The 16694-nt window shown below is 51.9% G+C and overlaps 1 protein-coding gene across 1 annotated transcript in view; it reads left to right on the plus strand.

Annotated features, from left to right (window-relative positions):
* Window positions 1-15593, plus strand: part of LOC147965980 (uncharacterized) — a 53888-nt gene extending 38295 nt beyond the window's left edge. The window contains exons 2-4 of the mRNA XM_087530676.1: window positions 5475-5580; window positions 5667-5946; window positions 15166-15593. Coding sequence (XP_087386802.1) covers window positions 5475-5580; window positions 5667-5946; window positions 15166-15593 — 814 coding nt within the window. The remainder of the gene's footprint in view (window positions 1-5474; window positions 5581-5666; window positions 5947-15165) is intronic.
* Window positions 15594-16694: the final 1101 nt, after the last annotated feature.

The raw sequence follows: 16694 nt of genomic DNA on the forward strand, positions 1-16694 counted from the left end.
ACGGAGAAGCTATTCTGGTCTCAATATACTGGGACCGAACACCCGATGCCTCTGAGCGACCAGCTAAAGCATCTGGTCGAGCTGCACAAGGCGGCCGAACAGGCCATGAAGGGCCTTATAGTCCGGCTGTGGCCTGGCGACGCCCTTCCGAACAGCTACTTCGGCCTGGTGAGGCAGCTTGTGGATGCCTGCACACGGCTGGAGGTCGTCAAGCGGTCCGTCTGCATCGAAGGTGCACGCCGGGCTTTCGCCCGTGTGAAGGTGCAGTGGGCTAAGCTAGACGTCGTGAAGCTGATCAAGGAAGGGCCGCCGCAGGGCAAGGAGCATCGCACCCCCGAAATTTATTATGAGGGTGTCCTGAAGGGTGCCCGTCTTGTAGCGGACGAATGTTCAACGGATGTAATATTTGAGTAAACTTGCTCGTGTGATCCTGTATGATGAAAACTTGTTTCATATGCGCTATGCAACGCTTGTGTGAATTTAAAATATTACCTTCTGTTTGGCTGTTTATCCAATCTGAGAGATGGCTAGTCCTTGGCTTCTGCCCCCATACCACGAGTGCTGGGGTGTTCGGGATAAACCTGAGCACTCTTGTTCCCATGTTTGGGTCCTTCGAGGGAGGTGCTCAGCACAACGAACAAGGCAACCGGACTAATAATGCTTTATCACTCTCACTTAGCCATAGAATTTTATAATTTTAAATTTCGGCGAAGCCCCTGGTATTCGGAAGGCCGAATTCGGGGTGCGATACACGCCTTTAAGCCGGACAGGGCCGGCCCCTCGCTCTAAGCGGCATAAGCCTTTAGGGACTCGAAAACCTCGCCGAACAGCGACCAGTCTCTCGCCTTATCATGACAGTCAGTTTTAGCTTTCTCTACTAAGGTGCTTAGCCCAGCAGAACCGGGGCACAATTGCAGTAGTTCTCCTAACGCTACCTTAGCCGATAGAGCGGAACGTAAGGTACCAAAACATAGGAGCCGGGCAAACCCAACATTTGACCAAAGACATGATTCGGAGCTGATGCATATGATGCTATAAGTTCGGGGTGCCGCACTTGTGAAAGTGTTCGGGCTTTTCACACCATATTGTGGGGTACGTTAGCCCCTGGTGTATTGGTCGTACCAAAGTGTACGGTTGCAAGGCCTCATTAATGAACACATATATATAACAAGAATGCAATAATAGTCGTAATGTTATGCGTTGTTTATTCAAAAAGGTGTGTTAAAGCAGAATCATACGGATGGTGCGATAAGCAAAGAGTAGGACTATGTCCCTTCCAAGGGCAAGCTGAGGAACAGTATTAAATCAAATATTTTGCTCGTTATTGTAAGCCACCTGGGAATTCCGTGGTGTGACATAGCTTTCTGCCTCCTTGGTTGCTGCATCATGTGTTCGACAATAGTGCTGCCGGACATGGTTTCCAGAGATTAAGGTCCTGAAAAAGAGAAAAATAACCAAACGGGAAGCCCCTAGTGCGGTTTAAGCCGCGTCTTGGGGCGTGCCGCAGTTGTGCCCCCTCCCCACCTGTGCCCATGGTATTTTTAATGCGTACTTATGTACGTGTGGCACGAGTTTCGCCGTGTGGCTGGGGGTGGGGGATGCATTGCTACGCGAGCTCATATCGCGCCAGGTGGTCTAGTTGCCGATTGCTCCAAGCGCGCTTGAAGGTGTCCGGGTCTTGAAACGCCGAACTGGTGGATTGCGTTGAGAGGCTGCTTTGCGCTTCTGCTGCGAGGGCCGCGGTGTGCTCCTCCGTTCGGAGAGAGCGCTCTGTGTTTCCATTGACTGTAATAACCCCACGAGGTCCTGGCATCTTGAGCTTGAGGTATGCATAATGCGGTACCGTATTGAATCTCGCAAATGTGGTTCGCCCGAGAAGTGCATGATAACCACTGCGGAACGGGACTATATCGAAGATTAATTGCTTCGGAAGTTATCCGGGGATCCGAAGACCACTTCCAGCGTAATTGAGCCTGTGCAATGGGCCTCTATGCCTGGAATGACGCCTTTAAAGGTTGTTTTGTGGGTTTGATCCTTGAGGGGTCTATACCCATTTTGCGCACTGTGTCCTGATAAAGCAGGTTCAGGTTGCTGCCGCCATCCATAAGGACTCGAGTGAGGTGAAATCCGTCAATGATTGGGTCCAGAATCAGTGCGGCGAATCCGCCATGACGGATACTAGTGGGATGCTCCCTGTGATCGAAAGTGATCGGATAGGAGGACCATGGGTTGAACTTTGGGGCGACTGCCTCCAACGCATATACGTCCCTGAGCGCACGCTTTCGCTCCCTCTTGGGGATGTGGGTTGCGTATATCATGTTCACCGTCCGCACTTGTGGGGGAAACCTCTTATGTCCTCCAGTGTGTGGCTGCCGGGGCTCCTCCTCGTCATCGCTATGTGGCCCCTTGTCCTTGTTTTCGGCAATTAACTTGCCGGCCTGCTTGAAAACCCAACAGTCCCTGTTGGTGTGATTGGCTGGCTTTTCTGGGGTGCCGTGTATTTTACACGAGCGATCGAGTATACGGTCCAAGCTGGACGGACCTGGCGTACTTTGTTTGAATGGCTTTTTCCGCTGACCAGGTTTAGAGCCTTTGAATCCGGCATTGACTGCCGTATCCTCGGTATTATCGCTGTTAATGCGGTGCTTATGTTTGTTGCGACGTGACCTGCTATTGCCGTCCTTGGTATCCGAAGTACCATGGTTCTTTGATATGTTATTACTGCGAGCCAGCCAGCTGTCTTCTCCCGCATAAAAGCGGGTCATGAGTGTCATGAGGGCTGCCATAGATTTCGGCTTTTCCTGACCAAGGTGCCGGGCTAGCCATTCGTCGCGGATGTTGTGTTTGAAAGCCGCTAGGGCCTCTGCATCCGAACAGTCGACGATTTTATTTTTCTTTGTTAGGAACCGAGTCCAGAATTGCCTGGCCGATTCTTCTGGCTGCTGAATTATGTGGCTCAAGTCATCGGCATCTGGTGGCCGTACATAAGTGCCCTGAAAGTTGTCGAGGAATGCGGCTTCCAGATCTTCCCAACAGCTAATGGACTCTGTTGGCAAGCTATTAAGCCAATGCCGCGCTGGTCCCTTGAGCTTTAGTGGGAGGTATTTGATGCCGTGTAAGTCATCACCGCGGGCCATGTGGATGTGGAGGAGGAAATCCTCGATCCATACCGCGGGATCTATTGTGCCGTGTATGATTCAATATTTACAGGTTTGAAACCTTCTGGGATTTGATGATCCATTACTTCATCTGTGAAGCATAAGGGGTGTGCGGCGCCTCTGTATTGGGCTATATCGCGACGTAGCTCGAATGGGTCTTGCACGCTGTGTTCGGCCCGGCCGGATTTACTTTTACTATATCCGGCGTGACGTTTATCGTCTCGCATAGTGGCGTGCCCTCGTGATTCGTAGATCGATCTTACATGCTTTGCTTTGTCCTCCAATATGTCTCGCAGGTCTGGCGTATCTCCCCATGCCTTTTTATTTGAATGGCGTCGGGGTGTAGGCTGAGTTTTTGGCTGGAATGCCTCTCTATCGCGGCCACGAGGTGGCCGATCAGCTGCGTCATACGCTTCTTCCTCCAGTCGGGGTTGCAACCTGCATTTTGGGTAACTCTTGGAGGGGCGCTCGAGTTTATATTCCTCGGCCGCGAGGACTTCAGTCCATCTATCAGCTAGCAGATCTTGATCATCTTGAAGCTGCTGCTGCTTTTTCTTGAGGCTATTTGCCGTGGCTATAAGCCGGCGTTTGAAGTGCTCTTGTTCGACGGGATCCTCTGGCACGGCGAATTCGTCGTCGTCTAGGCTTGCCTCGTCTTCGGAGGGGGGCATGTAATTATCATCCTCCGCCTCTCCATCTGTCGCTCTCTCAGGAGGGCTGGCTCCTCCATCCTCCTCTAAATCTTGCTGGAGGGGATTGTTGTTGTCTTCGGCACTATTCGGAGTGTTATTATCTCCTGTGCTGGTATCACCACTTTTGCTTTGGCGGGACTTAGAGCGGCGTCGCTGACGTCGGCGCTTGGGTTGCTTCTTGGAGGGGTCATCCTCCGCTATCCCGTCGCCATTGCCTTCTTTGAGTGTATCCACCATGTATATATCGTATGATGAGGTGGTTGTCCAGTGCCCTGTGGGCAGTGGTTCCTCTTTGTCTCCCGCATCGTCGTCCATACCGTCGATGTCTTCGGAGTCGAAGTCGAGCATGTCAGTTAAGTCATCGACAGTGACTACTAAGTGGGTGGTGGGTGGGCCACGAATTTCTTCGTCATCTGCATCCCAGTCCTACCGGACATAGTTCGGCCAGGATCCTCCTGACAAGGAGAGAGGCCTTAATGAGTTCAGTATGTCGCCAAAGGGCGAGTGCTGAAAAATATCCGCGGAGGTGAACTCCATGATCGGTGCCCAATCAGATTCGATAGGAACGGGCGCAGGCGGTTAGGAGTCCATGGCCGGAGAAGGATCCGGCAGTTTAACAACACGGCTCTCATGCAAGGTAAGGTCGATGTTTGGCTCGATCGCCACTGAGGGTAAGGCCTCCGTGGCGAGGTCCATCCACCCGTCCATGGACGGCGCAACTGGCTCCGAATTGAGGGTCGGGGCGGTTGTGTGTGCGATCTCCTGAACACTGTCCGATGGTAGAGCTAAATCGTACTCATCGTGACCGCGTGACGCACAAGGCAGAGGCTCAAATCCGTCGAAGATCAAGTCTCCACGGATATCGGCCGTGTAGTTTAAGCTTCCAAACCTGACCTGGTGGCCAGGGGTGTAACTTTCAATCTGCTCCAGATGGCCAAGCGAATTGGCCCGCAGTGCAAAGCCGCCGAACACGAAGATCTGTCTGGGGAGAAATGTCTCACCCTGGACTGCATCGCTATCGATGATAGTAGGAGCCATCAAGCCTAACGGCGACGACACATAGGAACTCTCAATGAAAGCACCAATGTCGGTGTCAAAACCGGCGGATCTCGGGTAGGGGGTCCTGAACTGTGCGTCTAAGGCGGATGGTAACAGGAGGCAGGGGACACAATGTTTTACCCAGGTTCGGGCCCTCTTGAAGGAGGTAAAACCCTACGTCCTGCTTGATTAATATTGATGATATGGGTAGTACAAGAGTAGATCTACCACGAGATCGGAGAGGCTAAACCCTAGAAGCTAGCCTATGGTATGATTGTATGTTGTCCTACGGACTAAAACCCTCCGGTTTATATAGACACTGGAGAGGTTAGGGTTACACAAGGTCGGTTACAAAGGAGGAGATATACATATCCGTATTGCCTAACTTGCCTTCCACGCCAAGTAGAGTCCCATCCGAACACGAGACGAAGTCTTCAATCTTGTATCTTCATAGTCCAACAGTCCGGCCAAAGGATATAGTCCGGCTGTCCGGAGACCCCCTAATCCAGGACTCCCACAGTGCCAATTGCCATTGCCTAGTAACCTACGAAATTAATGAAGTGTTTTTGATGTTGTTGATTATCAGAGATGGGGGAGGCCGCCACCGCAGGCTACACTCTGCCACACCGGAGTACGACTTGGAAGGTTTTGAGTTCTTCACGATCATACTTGAGAATTCCTCCAAGAGGCAGGTATATAAAAGGAGAGATATCCCCTTCACTCATCTCTTTATCATAACTCTATTGTTTGCTACATCACTCCTTGACCCACGTTGTAGAGGTTGCCTGCCACTTTTATGGAGATGTTGGATGGCCATCGGCCAAAGAATGTGAAGCCGCGACAGGCCGGCAGCGGGCTTCGCAGGCTTTGGGACGTGGAGGTGGTGATCAGGAACGACTACATGTACTTGTGTCGTGGTTGGGAGCAGTTCTTCCGTGCCTATGACCTGAGGCACTGGTACTTCCTTGTCTTCGGGTACGACGGCGACGCCATGCTCACCGTGAAGGTGTTCAACACGACTATGTGTCGCATGCGCTACCAGGATGATGACGATGCCAGTACACTCTGCCTCTTCTTCCTCTCCATTTGGCTTTGTCTCACTGAGGGAGTCTTAGATTAGGGGGTGTTCGGGTAGCCGGACTATACCTTCCACCGGACTCCAGGACTATGAAGATATAAGATTGAAGACTTCGTCCCGTGTCCGGATGGGACTTTCCTTGGCGTGGAAGGAAAGCTTGGCGATGCGGATATTCAAGATCTCCTACCATTGTAACCGACTTTGTGTAACCCTAACCCTCTCCAGTGTCTATATAAATCGGAGGGTTTTAGTCCGTAGGACAACTTCAATATACAACAATCATACCATAGGCTAGCTTTTAGGGTTTAGCCTCCTTGATCTCGTGGTAGATCTACTCTTGTACTACCCATATCATCAATATTAATCAAGCAGGATGTAGGGTTTTACCTCCATCAAGAGGGCCCGAACCTGGGTAAAACATCGTGTTCCTTGCCTCCTGTTACCATCCGGCCTAGACGCACAGTTCGGGACCCCCTACCCGAGATCCACCGATTTTGACACCGACGTTGGTGCTTTCATTGAGAGTTCCTCTGTGTCGTCGCTTTTAGGCCCGATGGCTCCTTCGATCATCAACAATGATGCAGTCCAGGGTGAGACTTTTCTCCCCGGACAGATCTTCGTCTTCGGTGGCTTCGCACTGCGGGCCAATTCGCTTGGCCACCTTGAGCAGATCGAAAGCTACGCCCCTGGCCATCAGGTCAGGTTTGGAAGCCTAAACTACACGGCTGACATTCGCGGAGACTTGATCTTCGACGGATTCGAGCCATAGCCAAGCGCGCCGCACTGTCTCGATGGGCATGATATAGCTCTGCCGCCGAACAGCGCCTTGGAGGCCGCACACGCATCGGTTCCGACCATTGATTCGGAGCCTACTGCGCCGATCGAGGATCAGCGGTTGGACGCTGCCTCAGGGGCTGCGATCTCAGAGGCGATCGAGCCGAACTCCAGCCCCGCACTCCGCATGGCCCATGACTCCAAGGAGCCGGATTCCTCTTCGAACTCCGAGCCCCCCGCGCCCCTGCCGATCGAATCCGATTGGGCGCCGATAATGGAGTTCACCGCCGCGGACATCTTTCAGCACTCGCCCTTCGGCGACATCCTGAATTCTCTAAAGTCTCTCTCTTTATCAGGAGAGCCCTGGCCGGACTACAGTCAGCAAGGTTGGGATACGGACGATGAAGAAATTCAAAACCCACCCACCACCGACTTCGTAGCCACTGTCGACGACTTAACCGACATGCTTGACTTCGACTCCGAAGACATCGACGGCATGGACGACGATGCAGGAGACGAACAAGAACCAGCACCTGTAGGGCGCTGGAAGGCCACCTCGTCATATGACATATATATGGTGGACACTCCAAAGGATGGAGATGGCGATGGAACAGCGGGGGACGATACCTCTAAGAAACAGCCCAAGCGCCGGCGTCAGCGGCGCCGCTCTAAATCCCGCCAAAGCAAAAACGGTGATTCCGGCACGGGAGATAATACTACTCCGGATAGCGCCGAAGAACACCCCCTCCAGCAAGATTCAGCACAGGAGGACAGAGAAGCCAGCCCTCACGAGAGGGCGGCGGACCAAGAGGTTGAGGACGATAATTATACGCCTCCCTCCGAAGACGAGGCAAGCCTCGACGACGACGAGTTCGTCGTGCCAGAGGATCTCGCCGAACAAGAGCATTTTAAACGCAGGCTTATGGCCACGGCAAGCAGCCTCAAGAAAAAGCAGCAACAGCTTAGAGCTGATCAGGATTTGTTAGCTGACAGATGGACTGAAGTCCTTGTGGACGAAGAGTATGAACTCGAACGCCCCTCCAAGAGTTACCCAAAGCACAGGCTGCTACCCCGACTAGAGGAGGAAGCACCTACATCACCAGCGCATGACATGGCCGACCGGCCACCTCGTGGCCGCGACAAAGAGGCCTCTTGGCCCTCCACTCAAGCCATGCCCCGACGCCGCGTCAAGCATACTAAGGCACGGGAAAATGCACCCGACCTGCGCGACATACTGGAGGACAAGTCAAGGCAAACAAGATCCATTTACGGATCGCGCAGGCGCCCCACGGCACGTGACGGTGATCGTCACTCTGGATGCAATAAATCCGGCCGGGCCGAACTCAACAGACAAGGCTCCTTCGAGCTGCATCGTGATATAGCCCAATACAGAGGCGCCGCACACCCACTATGCTTCACAGATGAAGTAATGGATCATAAAATCCCTGAGGGCTTCAAACCCGTAAACATCGAATCGTACGATGGCACAACAGATCCTACGGTATGGATCGAGGATTATCTCCTTCATATCCACATGGCCCGCGGTGATGATCTACACGCCATCAAATACCTCCCACTCAAACTTAAGGGACCGGCCCGGCATTGGCTTAACAGCTTGCCAGCAGACTCAATCGGTTCTTGGGAGGACCTGGAAGCCGCATTCCTTGACAACTTCCAGGGCACTTATGTGCGACCACCGGACGCCGATGACCTAAGCCACATAATTCAGCAGCCAGAGGAATCGGCCAGGAAATTCTGGACACGGTTCCTAACAAAGAAAAACCAGATAGTCGACTGTCCGGACGCAGAGGCCTTAGCGGCCTTCAAGCATAATATCCGTGACGAGTGGCTTGCCCGGCACTTGGGACAGGAAAAGCCGAAATCTATGGCAGCCCTCACGACACTCATGACCAGCTTTTGCGCGGGAGAAGACAGATGGCTAGCTCGCAGCAACAATTTAACCAAGAACCCTGGTAATTCGAATACCAAGGACAAAAGCAACAGGTCGCGTCGGAACAAACAAAAGCGCCGCGTTAACAGCGACGGCAACGAGGATACGGCAGTTAATGCCGGATTCTGAGGCTACAAATCTGGTCAACGAAAAAAGGCATTCAAAAGAAATACTCAGGGCCCGTCCAGTTTGGACCGAATACTCGACCGCTTGTGCCAGATACATGGCACCCCCAAAAAGCCAGCCAATCACACCAACAGGGATTGTTGGGTGTTCAAGCAGGCAGGCAAGTTAAGAGCCAAAAACAAAGACAAGGGGCTATATAGCGACAACGAGGAGGAGCCCAGGTCGCCGAACAATGGTGGACAGAAGGGATTTCCCCCGCAAGTGCGGACGGTGAACATGATATACGCAACCCACATCCCCAAGAGGGAGCGGAAGCATGCGTTACGGGACGTATATGCGATGGAGCCAGTCGCCCCAAAGTTCAACCCATGGTCCTCCTGCCCGATCACCTTTGATCGAAGGGACCACCCCACTAGCACCCGTCATGGCGGCTTCGCCGCATTGGTTCTAGACCCAATCATTGACGGATTTCATCTCACAAGAGTCCTCATGGATGGCGGCAGCAGCCTGAACCAGCTTTACCAGGATACAGTGCAAAAAATGGGCATAGATCCCTCGAGGATCAAGCCCACCAAAACGACCTTTAAAGGTGTCATACCAGGTGTAGAAGCCAACTGTACAGGCTCAGTCACACTGGAAGTGGTCTTCGGATCTCCGGATAACTTCCGAAGCGAGGAGTTAATCTTCGACATAGTCCCATTCCGTAGTGGCTATCACGCACTGCTCGGGCGAACCGCATTCGCAAAATTCAATGCGGTACCGCACTATGCATACCTCAAGCTCAAGATGCCAGGCCCTAGAGGAGTAATCATGGTCAATGGGAACACTGAACGCTCCCTCCGAACGGAGGAGCACACGGCAGCGCTCGCAGCAGAAGTACAAAGCAGCCTCTCTAGGCAGTTCTCCAGTTCGGCCTTCAAAAAGCCGGACACTGTCAAGCGCGCCCGGAGTACCCTACAACAAGACCGCCTGGCACGTTCTGAGCTAGCGTAGCAATGCGGCCCCAACCCTAGCCCTCACGATATAGCGAACCAGTGCTTCGCGTACATAACTACGCTCTTGAAATACCATGGGCACAGGGGAAGGGGCACTATCATGGCACGCCCGAAATACGGCTTAAACCGCACCAGGGGCTGCCGGATTCCTTTTTTTCCTTTTTTCTCTTACTCTCAGGACTGGATACTTCGGATGACCCGTTCGGCAATTCAACTGCCGCACAAACGATGCAAGATCCAGGAAAGCAGACAAGCCACGCCGCATTATGGAACTCCCAGGTGGTCTCTATTGCGAGCAGTATACCTGTTTTTTAATACAATTCCGCGGCCTGCCCCTGGCCAGGACATGTTAAATAGTCCAATTTCTTTTGCTTATCGCACTATTTGTATCGTTCCGCTTTCATAGCAGCCTTTCTATAAACAATGCATAGCTTTTGTCTATTTTTTGCATTATCCTCTTTTTATATATATGTTTATCAATAACATGTTGCATCCGTACACTGTGGTACGGCAAAAATACGCCAGGGGCTTCAGTACCCATCAATATGGCGTGAGAAGTCCGTACACTTTCACAAGTGCGGCACCCCGAACTTATAGAACTATATGCATCAGCTCCGAATCATGATTTGGGTCAATAGTTGGGTTTGCCCGACTCCTATGTTTTGGTGCCTTACGTTCCGCTATATCGGCTAAGGTAGCACTAGGAGAACTATTGCGATTGTGCCCCAGTTGAGCTAGGCTGAGCACCTCGGTAGAGAAAGCTAAAACTGACTGTCATGATGAGGCGAGAGACCGGTCGCTGTTCGAGAGGTTTTTCGAGTCCTTAAAGACTTATGCCGCTTCGAGCGAGGAACTGGCTTTGTCCGGCCAAGGCGTGGATAGCGCCCCGAACTCGGTCTTCCGAATACTAGGGGCTTCGCCGAAATTTAAAATTATAGAGTTCTATGGCTAAGTGAGAGTGTTCAAGCATTATAGTCCGATTGCCTTGTTCGTTGTGCTGAGCGCCTCCCTCGACGGACCCAATCATGGGAAAAAGAGCACTCAGGTTTATCCTGAACACCCCAGCACTAGTGGCATGGGGGCAGAGGCCGACGACTGGCCATCTCTCAATTTTTTGATAAACGGCCACACAGAAAGTAATATTTTAAATTCAAGCATTGCTTAGCGCATATGAACAAGTTTTCAGCGCACAGGATAACACGAGCGAGTTCATTCAAAAATTACATCCTTGGTGCATTCATCCGCCATAAGGCGGGCACCGGCCAGAACATCCTTGTAATAGTTCTCGGGCTTGCGATGCTCCTTCCCCGGCGGCGGCTCGTCCCTCACAAGCTTCTCACCGTCCAGCTTACCCCAGTGCACCTTTGCACGGGCAAGGGCCCTACGGGCACCTTCGATGCAGATGGAGCGCTTGATGACCTCGAGCCTTGGACAAGCCTCCACCAGCCGCCGCACCAGTCCGAAGTAGCTCCCAGGCAGGGCCTCTCCAGGCCACAGCCGAACTATGAAGCCCTTCAGGGCCTGTTCGGCCGCCTTGTGGAGCTCGACCAGCTGCTTCAGCTAGTCGCTCAAGGGCACAGGGTGTCCGGCCTCAGCGTACTGAGACCAGAACACCTTCTCCGTCGAGCTGCCTTCCTCGGCTCGGTAGAATGCGGCGGCATCGGATATGCTGCGGGGAAGATCTGCGAATGCCCCTGGAGAGATCGGGATTCGGGTAAGTAACAAGTAGTTTACTTCTATATGTCTGCTTTGCATAGAGAATGCCTTACCCGCCGCTATCTTTTTCACCGCATCCAATTCCTGGAGGGCCTTCTGGGCTTCGGCCTTGGCAGATTTGGCAGTTTTAAGGGCCGCAGCAAGCTCGGACGCTCGCGTCTTCGAGTCGAGCTCCAAACTCTCATGTTTTTTCATGAGAGCCTAAAGCTCTTGCTGCACCTCGCCGACCTGCGCCTCAAATTTCTCCCGCTCGGTGCGCTCGGTGGCCGCTTTCTTCTCGGCCTCGAACAGCGCCTGCTTGAGGGTCGCCACCTCAGTTGTGGCCCCTACAATAAGCAGTATACTCCTGTCATTTTTTGCAATTGCGTCTTGTTATAGGCATTTTTTCTATAAGGTATCTCTTACCTTCTTTCTCCTTGAGCTGCCGTTTGGCAAGGCCGAGCTCTTGCTCGGTCCGCTCGAGGCCCTGCTTCAGGGCACCCACCTCCGCAGTTAGTGCGGCGGTGGCCAGCAGCGAAGCCTGCATACGTATATTGACTACTTTTTAGTTAGACTCCTGCGATATTTAATAGATCCTCTATTTGGCTTTTCTTTCTGAACGCCAAACAGAGCATCAGGGGCTACTGTCTATGCGGTAATATTTTTGCATATTTTTACTTACCTCGAAGCCTGTTAGAAGGCTAGCACAAGCTGCAGTCAGTCCACTTTTGGCGGACCGAACCTTCTGGACCACCGTACTCATGATGGTACGGTGCTCCTCGTCGATGGAGGCGCCCTTAAGCACCTCTAGCAGATTGTCCGGCGCCTCCGGTTGGACGGAGGACGCCGGCTCAATAGGCTTGCTCCTCTTGGCAGGAGTTCGCCTGCCGTGGTCCGGAACCGTCGATGATTCTGGCGCGGTGTCCGGCCTAAAGCTGGACTTGGAGCCCTGGGGGGTCTTGTCCCCTTTACTCCTGGAGTCCGGGAGGTCGCCTCGCGGCTCCTCCTGGACCACCTCCTCTTGCCCCGGAGCTTGTCGTGACGCCACTTCGGCGTCATCCGCAGCACAGGGGGAGGCAGCGGGCGGAACTGAATTCACGTCCGATGAATCCAGGGAGCCGCTCGACGACTCGTCGAGCCCGTCCTTGGGTGGGCTGCATGATTATATTCGACATTAGGGAAAGCTGCGCAACAAAAGGAATATCATGAGTTACTCTGGTACCCGAACACTTACGATTTCGCCGGACGCTTGGCCCTATCCGGCCACTCCTCTTCGTCCTCGTCGGCGTCGGGGGCGCAGTCCGGCGGAGGGGTTTTCCTCTTCTTGGACCCTTCGGCCTCCCCTACTAGGGCGGCCTTCCTCTTCTTTCCTCCCCCCGCTGGAGGGGGAGAGGTCTCTTCTTCCTCCTCCTCGTCTTCACGGGAGGAGTGCGTCTCGGACTCATCGGACGACGAGTCCGACACCACCATATGCCGGGAACTCTTTCGAGTCCCCGTGGCCTTCTTCTTCTTGGCCTTCTTCTCCGGCACCACATAAGGTGCCGAAACCAGCAGCTTCACTAGGAGAGCAGGGGCTGGGTCTTCGGACAAGGGAGCCGGACAGTTAATCAGTCTGGACTTCGCCTACCAATCCTGTCAAAGGTGAGGGAGTTTAGATCCCGCATAGAGTCAAACTGAAGAAAACTTAACATCCTGTAAAAGATTAAAATATTTTACCTCGCCAGCAGGACGCTGCAAGCTGAATCCGCGGTCTTCGGAGGCGGATGTGGGAGCCTTGGCGCCTTTGGTTAGCCCCTTCCAGACATCTTCGTACGTCGTGTTGAAGAGCCTGCTCAGAGTTCGGTGCTGCGCCGGGTTGAACTCCCACAAATTGAAGTCCCGTTCTTGACACGGAAGGATCCGGCGGACGAGCATGACCTGGACTACGTTGACAAGCTTGAGCTGCTTGTTCACTAGGGACTGGATGCATTTTTGCAGTCCGGTCACCTCTTCTTCGTCGCCCCACGACAAGCCCGTCTCCTTCCAGGACGTGAGCCGCGTAGGGGATCCGGATCGGAATTCAGGGGCTGCGATCCACTTCGGATCACGTGGCTCAGTGATGTAAAACCACCCTGACTGCCACCCCTTCAAGGTCTCCACAAAGGAGCCCTCGAGCCATAGGACGTTGGCTATTTTGCCCGCCATGGCACCTCCACACTCCGCCTGGTTGCCGCGCACCACCTTTGGCTTGACGTTGAAGGTCTTGAGCCAGAGGAAGAAATGGGGGCGGATGCAGAGGAAAGCCTCGCACACGACGATAAACGCCGAGATATTGAGGGTGAAGTTCGGGGCCAGATCGTGGAAATCTAGGCCATAGTAGAACATGAGCCCGCGGACAAATGGGTGGAGAGGAAAACCCAGTCCGCGGAGGAAGTGGGGAAGAAATACTACCCTCTCATGGGGCCTTGGGGTGGGGAGAAGCTGCCCCTCCTCAGGAAGCCGGTGCACGATGTCTTTGGACAGGTATCCGGCCTTCCTTAGCTTTTTGACATGGCCCTCCGTGACGGAGGAGACCATCCACTTGCCTCCCGCTCTGGACATTGTTGGAGAAGGTTGAGGTAGGAAGTGCGGGCTTGGGCGCTGGAGCTCGGGTGCGCAGAAGATGGATAGGCAAAGGAGGAAGAAGGCGTAGGTAAAAAGGTGGATCCTTATCCCCTTATATGAGCGGATGCGACTATGCGTCCCCACCAGCCTAGTAAAACTCACTTGCCTCCCAAGCGCCGTGATAAATGGCGCGGTTGGGTTACCCACGTCCGTATTGATGAGAATCCCGTAAATGGGGGACACGATCTCTGCTTTGACAAGACGTGCCAAGGAAACCGCCTCGCAAAACACGCTGAGGTGGAAAAGTGAAAACGATTCAAATAAAGGCTTGGCCGTAGTGTGGTGTCATGCTGTGGAATACGTCAGCGGATTAGATTTGTGTTAATATTATTCTCTCTGTGGCAATACGTGGAAACTTATTTTGTAGAGCCGGACACTACTCTTGGTGTTTACAAACTTTTATGAGGAATTTGGAGGAGGAATCCGCCTTGCAATGCCAAAGACAATCTACGCGCCGGACTTGTCGTCATTGAAGCCTGGTTCAGGGGCTACTGAGGGAGTCCTGGATTAGGGGGTGTTCGGGTAGCCGGACTATACCTTCCGCCGGACTCCATGACTATGAAGATACAAGATTAAAGACTTCGTCCCGTGTCCGGATGGGACTTTCCTTGGCGTGGAAGGCAAGCTTGGCGATGCGGATATTCAAGATCTCCTACCATTGTAACCGACTTTGTGTAACCCTAACCCTCTCCGGTGTCTATATAAATCGGAGGGTTTTAGTCCGTAGGACAACTTCATCATACAACAATCTTACCATAGGCTAGCTTTTAGGGTTTAGCCTCCTTGATCCCGTGGTAGATCTACTCTTGTACTACCCATATCATCAATATTAATCAAGCAGGACGTAGGGTTTTACCTCCATCAAGAGGGCCCGAACCTGGGTAAAACATCGTGTTCCTTGCCTCCTGTTACCATCCGGCCTAGACGCACAGTTCGGGACCCCCTACCCGAGATCCGCCGGTTTTGACACCGACACTCACACTGATTGTTAAAAAACTTTGTTGCATTTGGTCAGGCAATCGGAGCAGCGGCAACGACTCTGGTTACATCAAAAGCAGCAGCGAGTCTGGCTACAGCGAAAGCAGCAGCGAGGATGATACGGAATGGAGTGGGGAAGAAGAGGAGCAGAGTGGGGATGAGGAGGTGCAGCCTATTCTGTCTAACGATGACCTCACGATGGTGGTAGCTGATGATGGCCAAGAAATGGTAGTGGTTGACGATGGGCAAGAGATGGTGGTGGCTGAGGATGACCTAGCGATGGTGCTACTTGAAGATGGCCTCACGATGGTGGTGGTGCCTGACAATGACCTCGCGATGGTGGTGGCGCCGGCAATCCCACAGCTGGGCGACATGACCATGCCAATTGTGGTAGAAGACTACATCCCACTGCCTCGCCGCTCTAAGCGCATCAGGATGATGAAGGAGAAGGAGAAGAAGGAGTGAACTATGTCAGGTATGCCAGATCTCCAAAATGATCTATACTTAGCTTTGTTTCCTCCGAAATGACATAGGTTAGCTCCAAAATGAGTAAGTTTACCTAGGTTAGCTCCAATATGATCCATTTTAGCTAGTTAGCTACAAAATGATCCATTTTACCTATGTTAGCTCAAAAATGGCATAATTACTTATGTTAGCACAAAAATGACCTATACTTACCTTACTTTCCTCCAAATTGACATAATAAGCTTATTAGTTAGCTAAAATGGCATAATTACCTATGTAAGCTCTAAAATGACACAAATAAGGAATAAGAAGAAGAAAAACAAGAAAGAGGAGAAAAGGGAAGAATAGAAGAAGAAAGAGAAGAAAAAGAAAGAATAAAAGAAGAAGAATGAGAAGGAAAAGGGTAAAAACCTTCTTCTTCTAGTCTTCTTATTCTTCTTCTTTTAGTCTTCTTCTTCTTCTTCCCCAAAATGACCTAAGTTAGCTCTAATATGCTTAGTTACCTAGGTTAGCTCAATAAAGACCTATAGTTAGATGCTTTATATCAAAAATGGCATAATATGCTTAGTTCACTCAAAAATGGCATAATTAGCTAGGTTAGCTCCATTTTACCTAAGTATGCTTACTTCTTCTTCATTTTCTTCTTCTTCTTCTAGTCTTCTTCTTCTAACTTTCTTGTTTCCCATTTTGCAGATTTCATTTACTTCACGGAAGCTTGCATGGATGGAGTGCTTATTTTCCCTTTCCGCTCTTCTTTTGTATCGATGAACAATGTGGAACTTGTTATATGGATGGATGATGGATAGGTGTTGGATGAACAATGTGAAACTATTGTAATATGTATGGATGGAACTATGTGTTGGTTATGTATGTATATATGATGAAACTTGTGTGTTGGATATGTCATATGTCTGCTGTGAAATTTGTGTGTTGAAACTTGTGTGTTGAAATTGAATGGATTTAAGAAAAAACAAAAAAAACAGGGGCTATACAGGCTATTTGCCGTCTGCTGGCAGACGGCAAAGTTGCCACGTGGCAGCTACCTGTGCAACCTGGGGCACTGGCAGCACCTGGGGGTTGGCCTATTTGGTTACTTTGTCG

The sequence above is a fragment of the Triticum urartu genome, chromosome 6A (genome assembly GCF_056163025.1).
Source record: "Triticum urartu cultivar PI428250 chromosome 6A, HENAU_Tu73, whole genome shotgun sequence".
Classification (NCBI taxonomy): domain Eukaryota; kingdom Viridiplantae; phylum Streptophyta; class Magnoliopsida; order Poales; family Poaceae; genus Triticum; species Triticum urartu.